Consider the following 16716-nt stretch of genomic DNA (forward strand, 5'->3'; position numbering starts at 1 on the left):
TACAACTGTCAGCCCTACTTAAAGGCAATTTTTTTTTTTTTTTAATCTCTGCCACTACTTAAAAACAAGAAATTTTGACCACAATCCCTCTTTACTGCAAGAATATGAAAAGTAATCTTGACAATTATTAGGGTCGCAGCCGAGGGCGTTGTGGTGAAACGGGACTAACGTGAAGAACCATTTACTAATTTTATACTTAAGTTTTAGAGGATAGTGTCTAAAATCAACAAATCAAAATACTGATAGTTTAAAGTGAAATCATTACATTTCTGTCATAAATACATTGAAAGAAATGCGAGGTACAAAATTACTTGTTTTCTTTTTTATTTCTTTCACAATCCATCATGTCACCACCGTTACAACACAGTCGTTGTGTATGACGCCTTGTGTGTCCATTCCACCGAATACAAAAGCCAAGTGTATTGTTCCTGTTGAAGAGGGAGCCGGGTCGGCTTCGGGAGCCTGGGCATCTCCTGGAGTCGGGTTCTCTTCCAGAGCCGGGTTGGCTGCAGTAGTTGTGCCTGAATTTGCTTCATTGCCATCTCCTACAGCCTCAAACTTCCACGGTAGCAAACACATGCAGTGGTCCAAACGGTTTGGCGGCATATCCCCTTCAAATTTCATTAGGGTCCATACCTTGTTTTCTGCAAACAGGTCACAGACCTGGCATTAAAATATGCTTTGCCGTGTTTGCATAGTACATGAAGTCAAGAAATTGTACCTATGTTGAATTTGTACATGGCATTGCTGGCTCCGTCTGCAGTCAGCCCACCAAGGATGTAAATGTTGTGGCCCAGTGCCATGGCCGAATGTGCTGCCACGCCAGGTGGAACTTCTCCTTCTGGTTGCACCAATTCCCATGTCATATTACCTTTAAAATACACACGTTACTCAATTCAATCCTAAAGACATATTTTTATGTTAAACAAGAGTCAAGACACCGATCATTTTTTCCAAGGTTTTTATGGGGGGCAAAAGTATTCATGTAATCAAATACTTACGGGTATTGGGTATTAAAGTAGTTGATTAGGGAATCAAGTACTTACTACAGTAATTGATTACCTCAGTACTTAGAGTTCCTTAAAGTAATAATCATTTAATTCATTTAGTACCAGTCATTTTTAGATTTTAGACCCTTCTCCAGCCAGAAAAATCTCAATTTGCATCATCACCTTGATGTAGCATTATTTGAATAGCTATATTGTACAATCATGTGTAATCGCTTGCTTGATTGTTTTTTGTTGTGTTTAATAAGTTAAAGTAAAAAAAAAAAAGTGTTCAAGATGCTCTCAGTAAAAGTAAAAAAAAAAATTGTTCAAGTGGCCTTTACATTCTATTTTTACATATGTATTCCTCAGAGGAAAAAAGCCTATATGACTGAATGTCTGGAATCAATACAAACAAATAACATAAAGCTATGTCTTTGGGATTAAATAAATTATTGACATTATTACAATTCTATTCTATTGCAATGCTTCCTCAAGTATATAGTGAGAATTAAAAAAAGACAACACCCCACTGTTTTAATGTTAACGTTCAAATGATGTGTATATATATATATATATATATATATATATATATATATATATATATATATATATATATATATATATATATATATAAAACTGTTACCATATTAACTCATTCACTTGCCAGCCCAGTTAAAATCTTTTTTTGACTTATATGGCTGTCAATGGCGGTAAGTGAGTTAACTCTTTCACTGCCAGCCCAATTAAATAGATTTTGACATCTATTGTATAGCCGTCAATGGCAGTGAATGAGCAATGTAACTCTGTACATGTGTCAGCCTTACTTGGATCAAGACAGTACATATCATCCAAGAAATCATCGTAGGCCATGCCGCCATGAATGTAGACCTTTGAGCCTGCCTCCACTATAATGTGTCCATGTCTAACTGGTGGCTGTGGGCCTCGCGTTTCCGGTTGTGTCCAGGTGGAAGACGCTGGAGACAGCACAATATTACCGACATACATACAACTTTAGGGTGGCCGATGTTTGTGGAAAACAAGTAAAGCAAACACTTACCAGTATCGAAGACGTGAAGGCTTTGGTCTGAGACAGGTGATGCTCCTGCTTCCCCACCGCAAAACACATATAACGAGTCACCCACACAGGCCGAGTTGGTGTGATATGTCCTTGGACTAGGGGGCTCGCCCGTCACTGTGACGTTCTCCCACTGGGCCTTGCTTTCTGTAGATCAGAACAGCAGACAAATCTGCGTCACACTGGCAAAGATTAAGTCAGCTACATATTTTTCTTTTACCTGTTACTGTTATTTTTTGGATGCAGTTGTAGTTGCCACTCTGCTCCGCCCCTCCGAAAACCCACAAGGTCTCTGGGGAGCTTTTGGATACCAACGTGCAGTGCTCATATCGAGCCTTTAGACCTTCCCAAGGTAACGCATCCCATTCCAGATATTCTAGAAGAGAGAGAGGGGATGATAATTAAAAGCAATTTCCTGTCGATTGAAAATGACGTCACGATTGCTCAGTGCCCAGGTAACGATCTATCACGGCTCACCTGCTTTGCGTTTGGTGTTTTAAGATTTGCAAGTTGCTATAACCTCCCTGCCCATTGTTTTGGTCATCTTGAAATTACTGAATTGCTCAGATCCGTACCTAGATTTATGGCGTGTGTATGCGAGAAGCTGCCACCAGGATTTGCTCCTCCAACGATAAGGATCCTTCCATTCCCATCATCCCAGCGCCAGTATGTGCACGTGTGTCCCACGCTCACACCCGGAGACCTCCCGCTCGGTATCAAGGAATACCTGGAAGCAGAAAAAAAGGTTGACAATCAATATGCATCACAAGTAATATGCTTTTCTTACCATATTCCTGGTTTGGGCTTCTCTTGAACTTCAAGCACGGGGAGAAGCTCCATGGCTGTTTATTGGAGAAGGGGAAAATGTAAAAGCTGTGCTACCTATACATTAAGTAAATAGATTTACTTACATTATGGTACGCAATTGTACCGTGTTATCAAGCGCTTAAAAACACGTCTTGGTTAGTTTGAAACGTCAGATTGTTTCCTTGCATTTCTTGTGAACCAATCCTATTGCTTTACAAAGGATCTCTCATAATGACAGTGTCTTATTGATGATTGGACCACGTTACGATGAGAATAAATTTGGATTCAAAACTTCGTTTATTTGGCGATGTATTATGATGAGCAAGGAGCGTTATCAGTGAAGTACTGTAGCCACAACTTTCTCGTACTATCTCTGCCACTTTCTTTGTGTTAACAGGACTTCCGCATTTAGACCTTTGGTGCATTCACGTTTCAGAGAGAAATAGGAATTCCAAAATTTCTACGCGAAATGTGGGATACTCCCCGTTAAAATGTACCGTTTAAATGACGTTTCACATTCCATACGGCTGTGCGAAGCGTTAAAGGTAACCGAGAAATGGCGCGCTACTCCACTAAAAACACAATTTACACAAGACTGGTTGAAAAGTAATTTGGTTTTACCTTTTGCTAAATCATTATTTCATGTTGAGCTGTTCTGTTTTTTAAAAGTCAGAGACGTTGCAAGGAATATGTGACGTGACATTGCTTCGTCTGCTTGGGTGAATACATCCCCAGGATTGTAGTATGCGGAGCTCTTTCACTTATATGACGTTTGACAATACGTACGTGAAGAAGTTCATACAGTAGACCAAGCCCACGCTAGCATTAACTTCCGTAATTTCACGTTGTCAATAAAGATATATGTAGAAAAGATCAGTTCCGTTTTACCGATTTTTTTTAATGTGCTCTTTTTTTCAATAATGAAATTAACTTGCTAGCTTCACAATTCCACGATTGCTCGTTTAAATAATAAACTTAACGTTTTTGTACATTTATACCAGGTACCGTATTCACTATAAGGATTGTAAGTTGCATTTCTTTATTTGCTCAGTAGGGGGTGGACATGTCTTTAGTAATAGGCACTGGTTTATTGACAAGGCCTATTCATCTCTCCTTTCCAGCATAAAATGTTCCATTTGAAGATCACTTCTTGTTTTCCTGCTCACCTTTGACCTTGCAATAGTTGCAAAATCAGCACATGCTATGCTCTTGCTGTATGTGTGTATTTTTGGGTCCACTGTGCGTAAAGGATGCATGGAAAAGCTGTTCAATAGATCTTAACCTGTTTCCTTTCAAGGAAGCACAGGATCATTCTCTTTTGTTTGCCCTTCATTCCAACTGATAAGGACCTGAATTACCATGGGGGATTTCTGTGGCGGAAAAAGGAAGATGATTATATTTTAACAATCCTTAGGGAAGGACAAGACTAGAGGGGAAAAGAAGAGATTCATAAAGATATGAGTTTTGTCAGCAAAAATGGCATCTTTGGGTTGTTTTCAAAATGAAGGGGGTTGGGTGGATTAGTAACATGGGTATAAATACAGCAAGTTCATCTGTGGGTTAGTTGTACACTGTCGCTGGGCTGCATGTCAAAGTAATACATGGGCGCTTTGTCTGTTGTGTCACATTTGAACCCAGAGGTGTGTTAAATCGTGCTGTGGTTAATCTGGATTACGGCGACGCAACCTAATCACCAGTTTAGCTCAACTACAGACACAAACACAACTCGAAAACATGTTTTTGTTTTTTAAATATGCACAATTTGTTTTGAGTATTTTTTTTGTCAAGATGTTTTCAAGAAAATAAAGTTTTAATCATTTGTATAAAAATAGTTATTTCTTTTATATGCCTTTTCTTGAATGTGTCTTTTAGTGAGGCCTTCTGCTTGCCCTCAATTTACTGCTGATTCCTAATCTCGCATGTATATATCTGGAACAGATATTTTCAAAGTTTGGTGTGTGTGTGTGTGTGTGTGTTTTTTTAAGTAGGGTTTTTGCTTTAACATTTGACAATAGTTGATTATCTTGAGGTAAAATGGGATGATTTTGCTGTTTTCCTGTGTTACATCAGCTCTCATTATCATATCAAGCAAAAGCAAAATCGTGAATAATTCCTGAACATTTGTTTAAGGAAAAGTTGTGGATTTTGGAGGCTAAATTTACTTAGTAGATTTCAATGACCTCAGATTAAATTGAATATTGTTTGAAATTAAATAGGATCATTGCTATTAGCAGTAGAGTGCGGTGGAATTTCCGTAGGTAAAATTTGACCCACCCACACAAGCGTATACACACACAAACACACTCGAGCACAAACGGCCAGCATCAAATATCTTGGACTCTCATCTGTGACGGTTTTCTCTTTGTGATGTCTTTTAGAGTTTACCTGCGGAAACCGTCCAGAACTTCATCCAAAGCGCCATCCTTCCTGCTGAGGACTCATGGTGAGGACAAGTGTGCATGTTTTAGCTCATTTTGTCAAAATGTGTGTTGTCTTTTTTTTAATTATCAACTGCAATGGCAGCATCTCAGAGCAGCGTTACGGGCAATTCACTGAGCGCATCCTTCAGTGAGCTAATGAGGTGGCCCTTTGCATCATTTATGGAGGGTATTATCCGCACCTGCACTGTTTACCCAAAGAGCAAAGCCTCATCCATTATCCAGTGTTCACCTGTTGCCACATCAATATGGATGGGGACTTAAATGGGCGTGGCCCTGTGTTTTCTTTTTTTTTTTTTTTTTTTTTTTTTTTTTTTTAGGAAGGTATACCTTTGGGTGTCTCTAAAGGTGTCCTGTTGTTTGGGATAATTTGAAAACAAGTCCGAGGGACATACACCTTTGCTGTCCCAATAAAGCTGTTTCCCGCATGGCCGGCCGATAGCCATCTGCTTTTTCCAGTCCCACTCCAAAAAATCTAAGTTAAACCCATACTGGCGATCTTATGCAGCAGTTAAAAAAAATCCCAAAGAAAGAAACAAACAAAAAAATAAGATGAAGGTAGGTATCAAATTCATATTTAAGACAATGTTTTTCAACCCTTTTAAAAGCGGCAAACTGAGCCATCAATGTCAGATTAATTAAAGTTTGGGACTGTATTCGTAATGGTTTCTTTTGACCTATTTTCATGAGCAACCCCCGAAGCTATATCATGTAACGTTATCTGTTTTACTTCATCCTCATCTACTGGAAAATTGTCATTAATAAAGATGTGCATTTTTATGATACTTAACAAAATATAGGCAAAAATGTTTTGCAAAGGACACACTTCAACTCAATTTAGCAATAAGTTGTTTCATGTTCCAACTAGCTTGCTCTTAATTTGAAAAGACAAACATACTCACTCACACTTTAATCGCTCCCTTTTATACCTGTTTATACCAAAAATGCTGAAAATAATTGGACGGAATCCCTTACACTGAACTTCCCTAAATTACTTTGGTTCTCACAGAAAACCCAGATGGAGTCCACTCCTCTTCTATGCTCTTGTCTGCTGAAAAAAAGTATTTTTTTGTTGTCACATAAAGGCTGTCAGTGTCCGCTTGGCCTGGCCTTATTGGGTGACAGTGGGGTGCTTTGCTTTCAAATGTAAATGTGACAAATAAGCAGCAAAGGCAAATTAAAAGCCAAGGTGGAGAAAGAGGGGAAAAGGCACTCCTCTTCCTCTTTTTTTTTTTAAAGTAAATTGTTCATCCCATTTCCGACAGGTCTCTGTGTGGGACCATGGGGGGCTATAGTTATGAACATAGGCCATTATTTTCAATTTAACATAGTTTTTGGTTTTCATTGGCCTTTGCTACAACCCTTATTACCTTTGCCAAGAACTTTGAAGGTTTTATTGGCAAGAATCTGTGATTTTCAACAATCTGTGTTTATACTAATATATATATATATACACACACACCCTAAAGACTTTTATTGCCGTGACAGGAACAATACATTTCTTTTCAAATTAGGAACAACTTACATTAATCCATTTATTGCTTAATAATGCAATAGTGAATCCTTTTCAAAACGTTGTACAGTTTTCCTGTATTTCAAGCACTCTGTTTCAAGGTCTGTTTCTGTCTGGCTCTCTTTTGTTCAAAAATGCTTTGTGCTGTTGAGGGGTTACTTGGTTAAAACATCCAGTATTTTACAGAAGGTTCTTTGAAAAAGGTTGAGAACTACTGATCTAAAAAAAAAAAAAATCTGGGCACTCATCCTGGTAATAGATTTGAACCATTCTGGCTGCTGAATTGGTGATATATGTTAGCCTCATTGTCAGTGTTTGTTTTTGTTTTCATTTTTGCTTATCTCATGATAGCATGTGCTCTTCTGATACAACCTTTGTGATCGACCTGTCAGCCTTGAGAGATGCAATGAGTACCCTTAACCTACACATACATATGAAATCATCCATCCATCCATCCATCCAACAGTTATTTTGGAGTTGCTGATCCTCACGATGGTCACAGGCTTGCTGGTGCCTATTCAAACTGACTTCAGGCAGTAGGCAGGGTACACCCTGAACTGGTTTGTGGCCAATTGCAGGGCACACATGAGACGATCAACCATTCACGCACGCAATCACACCTAAGGACAATTTAGTATGTCCTGAAATCCTAAATATTGTTAAGTATTGTTGTAAACAACAGTGTTCTGAATATGCTGTAGGTTTGTTTTTTGTTTTTTTTGCTTGTGTGAAAGCTGTGAATTTTGATTGCCGATCATTTACGACATCACTAAATTGTGCAACTTCCATTCAGATTTTGTGTCATTGCAAAACCAGCAGCTGAGTCTCAGCCACTCATAAAAGCGGACTCAATGTTTAGTGAAGTTATGTAGCATACATTTTACAAAATCATAGCTCGCAAAACTTGGTTTCTTTTCCTTTTGAACTCCCCATCAAATAATGAGAATAGTCTCTGCTTTGCCATTTTGCTTGGCCACGCGCTACCACTTACTTTCTTTGAGGCTGCTTCACAGCAGCCTTTTTTGTACAGCGAGTTCAGATGTACCAGGAAGACATTTAAAACAGCATTCCACTTTGTTCTTTCACATTCCCGCAAGCCAAGCTCCATGTGGGAACGACAAACATCCTTCGTACCCACCGTACGAGCGGGGGCCCGAGGTGGCGGCGTTGTTATCAGTGCGTGCCCGCGCTATTCGGAGAGGGATAAATTTAGACAAGCGACACAAAGCCAATGTTAGCAGTGGACCATGTCGACATGGTCAACAAGGCTTTAGAGGGTTGTTAACAGTACTGAGAGACAAAGCAGAAGGAGGGCGAGACATGTAACTGACTGGGAGGACACGAGACAAGACAGATAATTGACATTCAGACACACACTCACGCAAGCAACATTCATTTTTAGCTGGCGGTCTTCACACATTCTTTTTCTTCTGTAGGTCAGCTGAAGCTGTCAATCATCCGGGAACAGGAAGTTCTCGCTGTAAGCGGTGAGTCCTCCTGAGGGGCGCAAAAAACATGCAAGAATAAAATATTGAATAGCTTCATGGACTATTCTTGGACATCCGTTGGCCATAATATTAGGTGCATTACCTCAACAGAAACAATTGAATATAAATCTAAAACAAGGTCACAACTCAGCAGTTTTTATTTATCTTCAAATCCTTTTTGTACAAAATGTCCTTGTACCTCAAATTTCTAACATAAGACATTCTTTGAAAACAATTTTTCTTCATAGAAAATAACCAAAACCCTTGTTTGGTCTTTGCCACATTTGCTCTGAATCCTTCTAATGTATATTTGGAAAATGGATTGAATGACGTACGGTATATTTAATCAAGCTCATTTGGATATTGTACATGTATGTTAGGTTTTCTTTCTGCACCAGGGCACAAAGCTGCAACCATTATTTGTATCAAAACATGTTTGTCTGTTGAAATGCTATCCACCAGAAAAGAAAGATCTGATTGGAATGTACACGTGTACCTAATATTCTGACCAAAACCTTACAACTGCCATAAAATATCTACAGTATTCACAATGAACTCTTCCCTGATGCACATGTTTTCATTATTGAATGCTTTTTAATGCATGTCTCCTGAGCACAGTGCAAGTCTATAAGAAGACAGCACTATTTATATTTAATTACTTTTCATAAGCTTTTTTGTTTTGTTTTAATTGTGAAAATTTTATGTTTAAAAATGACATTCAATAATTTTCGTTGACAGTTTTGGAGGCACGGGGCATGTTGGACGAGCACCAGGGGTCATGTGACTCCTATGTAAAGGTATGATGTAAAGGTCACTGAGTTCGCTGTCCTTTTTTAGCTGCTATTTTGAATTCAAAATAAAATCTGGTAGAACATCTTGTTCTTGAAGTGTATTCAATTAGATATAGGCTGAAAATAATTCACAAATCTTTGGAAATTTGCTCTTTGTGTTTTGTCCAAAGCATTGCATGCTACTCATTACTAATTTTAACTCTTTCGCTCACGTTGGGACAATGCGTACCACAACTTTTCAAAAAATGTCAGTGGGTCTCGGAATCATAGCAATAACGTGAAATGGCATCCCAGCAGTTGATTACACGCCTATCTACAGATTCTAGTGACATTTAGCAATGTTTCCATAAACGACAAGCCAATGTGTTGTACGATTTCTTGTGAATTAACGATTTAGTAATGCAGAAATATATGGATAATATGTGCTATATATGTATGTTACTATAGATTACACTGATTACTTTGTATCCTAGGCGTTTGGTGATAATTTTCACTTCTCTGTGGCACATTTTATCTCCAAGTATCATGGTCTATAGTCTCTTGTGCAAGGTCAACAGGAATAGGATTGTATTTTTTATGGACAGTAATTTGCCAGTGACTTATTTTGAGAACTTCTTCTTCTGTCAGGTGGGCATGATTCCAGACAGCGATCCCAGACAGTGTCAGAAAACGGCAACGGTCCCTCAGTGTAAAAATCCTGTCTTTCTACAAACCTTTTACTTGTAAGCACACAAATAGTCTACGTCTATCCTCCTTCGGCCCAGTCTGTTCATTTGTGTCTGCTCTTGTGTTTTTTGTCGCAGCAAGACAAAAAGGTTAATTGCATACCACCCAAACATCAGACATCATTGGAAATGCCAGGATGGTCTTGACTGAGCACACTTGTGGGTTAGCTTAAATGAGTCGCCATATGTAAAAAAAAAAAAAACAATTGTCCATTACAGTAGATGCAAATGAACAGGCTGGCTTACAAAAAGAAATAGAACTTTTGACCATGTTGACATGCCTTTTTTTTTTTTTTTTTTATTACAGCACCATATGTGACACGGACCTTCACAAAAGACTGCTCATCACAGTGTGGAACTCTGACAGCGCCTCTCGGTAATATATGAAGTCACTGCTCAGGTTACAGAAAAAAAAAAAAAAAAAAAGTCAAGAAATGCATTTTTTTTTTGCTCACCGGAGCAGCAGAATGTCCCTTTTTATAATTAATGTTGCCATTTTCTTTTGTGCACATGTGTACATGTTGCTTTGTGTGTTACTCTCACCTCTCTGCCTTAGCAAAAGGGAACAGGGTCAATGCTGGGTAAAGAGGACATATGATGACTCATAAATATTTTTAACTATTTGCAGAAGGCGATAGAGATTTACCTTTTAGAGTAACATGCTGTCATAAACATACACCTGAGCCCTCATTAATCAAAAACAAGGTCGAATAGGTTCTATATTTTTGTGCGTGTCACTGAACTTTAGGCTGTTTAAAAACCCCCATCCAAATATTTTATCAAATGTGTAGACTGGGCATATTAGTGTCTGACTTGTGGGATAAGCATGAGCAAAAATATCAAGGTGTCCTGGTATCATTGTATTAAAATCACAAAAAATAAATTACTTTCGAGAGACGGCTTGTTGAGTCAACTTGACATGCAGCCAATAATATTCTGCTCAGACTGAACCTTCTTTGTTGGATTAAGCAAAAAGGAAAAGCACCCATTACTGATTATAGACAGTGTTTGCCGTTATTGAAACCTTGACTTTTTAACACCATAGGTGTTAAAACTGTCAACCTGGTTATTGGCCCATGCAGAGTGTAGACTACTCTCAAATGTACACAATAAAGTCTGGAATGTTGATAAAGCTTAAACTGTCCAGCAGCATCTATTTTTACATCTAATTGACCATACTGCATATAGAAGCAATTGCCTTGCAAAATCAAAAATCATTGAAGACATTGAGTTGTCTCTATGATTGTTGAAAACAAATAAGTACCATTTGGAACAATATGACTTAGCCCCCTGAAAGAAGAAAAAAAACAAACATGGACCAAAAGGAATGCATAAAACATTGCCAAATAAAATTATGCATATCTGTCCCCCAGTGAGATGCATTTGAAAACAACAATACCATTTAAACCTGGAAAAAAAATCTCCCAAAATGCTGACAAACAAACAGAATCTCATCCACTCACAAAATTGATCAACCCCATATGTTTCTTGGGAATGTTCTTGCTCACAGTTTACACACACTTCTGTGTGTATGCGAGCTTGACAAATGAGGTCCCTGGTTTGGACCGTTTCTGGGGCGCAGATTAAGAGCGATTTACTCATCTTTGAGAAGCAATTAAGCCTTATTCACATCAAATGTCTGCTGCTATTTATTAGAAGGCTTCAGGAGCAGCCACAATTTCACACATAAATTCCCACCATTGAACACATTTAGTACGCAATTTTCTAGTCACGGAGTCAAAATATGCCTACTGCTCATATGGTATAAGCTCCAGCATGCACTACTTTTTGTTAAACGGTACCTTTTAATGTAAAGTGGCATTATGTTTTAATTATGTGTGCGTGTAAGTGTATAATGATGGCTCGAATGCATACAATGGAGGCAGTGTTCAACCAGTAAGATCATTTTTGATTGGATTCCTTAAAGATGGACACATGTTTTTTGAAAGTATTTCTTTAAATAGCTTTTGTTTCACTCTGGTTCACTCGATATAAATCCATTCATCCAGGGATAATAATTCGGCCCCCAAATGCATGGCCAAGTCCTCTTTTCATTGAACACAATAGCAATGAGGTTGATGTAGCCCAAGGAAAAGGACAAGATTCTTTTTTTTTTTTTTAATCATCTTCTGCTTGTAATGTTACTGTGAAAGGCTTAAAAGCAGGGCAGAATTTAACGTCAGAGAAAAGCCCCCTTTTAGCCAGACCTCCAAACCTCACCTACAATACCTTATTCATATGTTTTTGTTTGGGCAGGGCCAGTGTGCTGCTGGGCTGCCTCAGTTTTGGCGTGCGTTCCCTCGTACAACCGAACAAGGTGAGTTTACCTGTTAGCGGTACAGTGCTGTATTTATTTTTATGGGGGGGCCGGAGAAAGAGATTTTAGATACAAGCATGGTCACTGAACAAATGAAACTAATATCTCAGGGCATAAAGTAACTGAGCAGCAGGAGTCCTCTGATATTTGCACTCATTAATATTTAACTGCCCTCATATGTTAATGAAGGGAGCAGCTTTGACTCACAAGGTGTTGTCACCTTGTCCCTCTTGCCCTAGAGAACTTTATCTCGGTGCTTGGGCTGCCTAGGCTATGCTGATTCCTTAAAAACATGATCAGATCCCTCAAATTTAGAGCTTTATTTTTCATCTTTTTTTTCACATTCAAAATAGATATTTTTGAATGTCTAATTGCATGCGCGCTTCATTTGCAAAACATTACCGCCCCCCCAAAAATCTCCTTCAAATATAGGTTTTAGGGCAGGGGTGGGCAAACTTTTTAACTCAAGGGCCACAAAGGGTTCTGACATTTGACAAAAGGGCCAGACCAGGAGCAGACTGAAGGAGACTTTTGATAATCCTCCTCATAAATTAAAAAATGTGGTATATCTAGAAATGTAATTTCAATACAAAATGAACAAAAGGATTCCAACAGTGTTAGTCAAACCACAAATTTTGGCTATTTATTGAGAAGACTCTTCCAACATGAACGGTTGTTTACACCATTGGTGTGCCCTGTAATTGGCGGGCAATCAGCTCAGGGTTACCCCTACCTAATGCCCGTAGACTGCTGGGATAGGCATCAGCAAGCCGGCGACTGAGGATGAGTAGTTATAGAAAATGGATGGAAGGACTCTTAAAACAACTGAAAATTAAATGAACAAAATACAGCTTTTATTTATTTATTTATTTATTTATTTATGCTTGTTCTAGTCAAACACATTCTACTGGATGCATTTACATCATTTTTTTGGTATGGTGGTAACTAGAGTGACCAATTTAAAAATACATGTAAAACTGTTGCTTCCATGTGTGAGAATCATGGGAAATTATGTCAGACCATAGCAAACGTGTTGGACCGTAAGTTATATTGTACCAAATCAAAGCGCGTTTCCATTCGAGCCCAAGGCTTCATCGGATTGCGCCCGCCCCACTGTTTGAGAAGGACTGAGCTAAAGTAAAAACACAACCATGATCACCAGATTGACTCATGATTAAATGTCCCCATGAGTATTTATTTATGAATTCATTTTCAGTGAAAAAGCAGTGTCCCTGTTTTTCAATTTTGAAAATCTAAGCACCCGAGTGATAAGATCTATTGGATGGAATAGTCAATGCTAAACTCTCATCTTTTCCTATTCTCTAGTGGTTTTCCATTTCTGAGTAACGTTAGAATGGCGTAAACCCTCCTTGACTCTGAGTGCATACTGTACCATGCTCCCCTCCCCCCTTTTTGCTCTGTCCCACTGCCTGCAGAAATCCGTCCACTCGGATAAGATGCTTTTAAAGCGGAGATTATTGTTACTGTCCACGGCATGGCATTATTTAGTACAATAAGACAGGGCTCGCCCCTGTTTGGATGTTTGTGTGTGTGTGTGTGTGTGTGTGTGTGTGTGTGTATGTGCTTGCTTGCGCCAGTGTCAAATGACGTATGCACTTGTGACGGCAATGTCCTTATTTTTGCATGAGTGTGTCCACATCATTCACATTACAAATCAGACGCCTGCTGCCATTGCTTTATGTAACACACACACACATACTACACACACCATCTGGCTTCCAAGGCAGAAGTGCAGAAGGTGTGGGGGGGTATTCATAGAGGGGGTCATCAGCTGCTGGAATCAGCTAAAGGACAGTGAACAGGGGCTGTGTGGGCCTCAGAGAAAAATTGTGGTTTAAATTCTATAGTTGTGTATGCTTCCGTGCATGTTTATTGCTTCAAATTTTGTAGCTTCATGCTGACATATACACTGTCAACATTTGCCTGTCTAGGAGGTCCGTGGATGGTACTACCTGCTAGGGGAGGAAGTGGGCTTGAGGAAGCATCTTAGAGTGCCTGCGCAACAAAACACACATGATACCGGTAAGAATTTTTCATATCGCTGGTGTCAGGCCAAAAACGCATGAGGCCATTTTGATGACTTTTGTAATTTTTCCAAAATGTATACTACTGGTCAATGCAGCCGTAGGGGCAAGTCTAAAGTGTTGAACATCGCTTGCCAATTTTCATGATGTAATGCAGATGGTTGAAAAATCTTCCCTTTTTTGGGGTCTCCAAAGTGATGATTTTGAAGATAAGAACCTTCCAGTGATATACTGGATTATACAACAGTCAGTCAGAAAATAAAATAAAACCAAAACAACAGATTTCACAGTCAAATTTGACTAACTTTCATGAATGCAAATTGTATCAAATTTAATTGGATTTTAAATTGCTATTTAAAGGGACAATGTGTACAATTTTTTTTACATTAAGGAGGAATACATTTATGATTATAAATTTCAAAAACTTGCAAATAAATGTGTTCTTAATGACCAACAGTATGTTTTAAATATAATCGTAGGTCTAGTTATCATGAAATTATATTACATGGGGGGTGGCACTCCTCCGGAGGCTCCCATGTATGTTATAGCAACGGACAATGATAAATGCAGCACCTGCAGCACCTCCTGCTGTCCGTAATGAAAAAGTCTAAAACTTACACATAGTCCCATTAAATAAGCAATTGAAAAATATGTTAACATTAAAACATATACAGCAGACTACGGAAATGGCATTGACTTTGCTCTTTTTTTCAGACTATTAAATATTGAATAAAAAAAATTAAATAAAATTAAAGTTAAAAATTGGTTGCACCAATTTTTTGCATGTTTTAATTACCAATGCCTTTTCCATTTACTGTATAGCTGATCCAAAGTTGCTCATGTGTTTGATTTCTTTTTTTTGTATAGTCTCTCCAACAAAAATCAATATTTTTGTCTTCTTTCATACTGTGAATTATTTGTTTTTTGGATTAAAAATTGATTTACGTCTTTTTTGTCAACTGTAAATATTCACATTTTGTGTTTTTAATAACCCTTCTTAAGATGTCAAAAATCCTACATTTCATTGACTGTCGTTGACTACTTTAGATGCCATAAGCCTGTCTTTACTGTGCTGGCCATGAACGAGATATTTTTTGACATTTATAGAAATTTCTGTCAGAGTTGATGAATTGCATGTGGTGAGCAAGTCATCCCACAGTTCTGGTTGGCGTTCCAACATTGTTTTAATTTTCTCCCTGTGCTCCCTCTCATTTTCATAGAGTACTCTATGCTCCCCTCTTATTCAATAAAAATAAAAGCAAATTATATCAAATTCACTTGAAAAGATGGATCAGAAATTGATATTAAAATGAAACATTTTCAATTATTTTGTCATGGTAAAAATTATACTTTTTTTTCCATAATGTGGTTGTACATAACATCTTGATCCATTTTAAGTTGATGTATATAAAAAATATATATCTTTATTCGGATGCTTTGATTTTTGTGCAGATTTGACAAAAAAAAGTAAATTCAAGGCTTTTTTGACTGAAGAAATATTTGTATGAAATTACTTCTAGAATTGCAACAGTAAAACAATCAAATGAAAAACAGGTGCAGCAGCAATTGAGTGTACCTTCTTGTCTTGCGAGATGACATACTTTTATTGTTCACATTTTATGACTGACTGTGACAAATCACATGCTTCCAATGGCTTCTCGTAAAATCTGTGGTGTACTTTAGACCTCAATTTGAAGTTCCTGTGTATGGCTTGTCACCATGTGAAGCAGTGGCGAGGGCAAAAAAAAAAAATCTATGTTAGTTATCCAAATACCGCAATAGAATATGAATTTGTCTTTGGTGATATGTTCCTCGCCTATGTCTCTGGCCACAGAAAAATATTAAACATAAAACGTCCTCTTTTGTGGTTACAGTTGAGATCTGTTCAAGTGTCGGACCTGTTCTCAAAAAGAAATAATTATAAATGAACATTTGTCCACAGAAATAAAAAAAAAAAAAATGAAAAAAAATATTCAACTTTTGGGATCTTAGTAGAGATGTGTAACTCGACAGGTGACGAGAGATGGAATGTGAAAAATTGGTTGGAACCGTTCTAAGTATGGGGGAGAATATGGCTTTTTACAATAATGAAATTGAATAACCTACTGAACATAAAATTCGTTTTATGAACTTATATTTTCTCAACAAATAATTGAATATTTATTTTTAAAGCATTTTTGCTTGTTTATTTTATTTAAAATCTCAAGTTCCCCCTGAAGTTCCTTCAAGTGCCCCCATTAGAGAACCACTGTATTACATTAATTGGCAGTTGGCTTGCTCATGAAGTGCTGCATCTTTGAATGAAAATACATTCCATATACTGAATATATATTCTTTGTAAATAACTGTCATTAATGATGTTATTTTTTTCAATCATCTTTTATCAAGACATAGGGATAAATATTTAACCAAGCTAATATCACACTGTACAAATAACGTCGGTGCTTATATGTATGACAGGCTTCTCTGGATGGGAGGTGTTTAAGCGAGGGATTAATCGTAGAAGAAAGCGAGGGTTTGGGAGAGTGA

At 37.8% G+C, this 16716-nt stretch overlaps 2 protein-coding genes across 2 annotated transcripts in view; one reads left to right on the forward strand and one right to left on the reverse strand.

The window, feature by feature from the left end:
- Window positions 1–342: 342 nt before the first annotated feature.
- Window positions 343–2608, reverse strand: rabepk (Rab9 effector protein with kelch motifs). The gene is made up of 6 exons (XM_088435437.1): window positions 2593–2608; window positions 2285–2440; window positions 2047–2211; window positions 1814–1963; window positions 722–871; window positions 343–644 (listed from the first exon to the last, which is right to left on the reverse strand). Exons 1-6 carry the CDS (start codon window positions 2606–2608, stop codon window positions 343–345), a joined length of 939 nt encoding a protein of 312 aa, XP_088291563.1.
- A 50-nt stretch (window positions 2609–2658) lies between these two features.
- Window positions 2659–16716, forward strand: part of rgs3a (regulator of G protein signaling 3a) — a 121173-nt gene continuing 107115 nt past the window's right edge. Inside the window, exons 1-9 of the mRNA XM_088434414.1 lie at window positions 2659–2809; window positions 3951–3969; window positions 5250–5314; window positions 8259–8309; window positions 9048–9106; window positions 9728–9822; window positions 10133–10201; window positions 12082–12142; window positions 14095–14185. Of these exons, the coding sequence (XP_088290540.1) occupies window positions 2659–2809; window positions 3951–3969; window positions 5250–5314; window positions 8259–8309; window positions 9048–9106; window positions 9728–9822; window positions 10133–10201; window positions 12082–12142; window positions 14095–14185 (661 nt within the window). The remainder of the gene's footprint in view (window positions 2810–3950; window positions 3970–5249; window positions 5315–8258; window positions 8310–9047; window positions 9107–9727; window positions 9823–10132; window positions 10202–12081; window positions 12143–14094; window positions 14186–16716) is intronic.

The sequence above is a fragment of the Hippichthys cyanospilos genome, chromosome 15 (genome assembly GCF_059441005.1).
Source record: "Hippichthys cyanospilos isolate Australia breed blue-spotted pipefish chromosome 15, RoL_Hcya_1.0, whole genome shotgun sequence".
NCBI classification, from domain to species: domain Eukaryota; kingdom Metazoa; phylum Chordata; class Actinopteri; order Syngnathiformes; family Syngnathidae; genus Hippichthys; species Hippichthys cyanospilos.

Excerpts from the sequence above, each read along its gene's own strand:
- rabepk (XM_088435437.1), bottom strand. Across the intron at positions 2,212-2,284 it reads CCAAAAAATAACAGTAACAG|AAAGCAAGGCCCAGTGGGAG; the intron begins GTAAAAGAAAAA and ends TCTGATCTACAG. Across the intron at positions 872-1,813 it reads TATGTACTGTCTTGATCCAA|GTAATATGACATGGGAATTG; the intron begins GTAAGGCTGACA and ends TGTATTTTAAAG.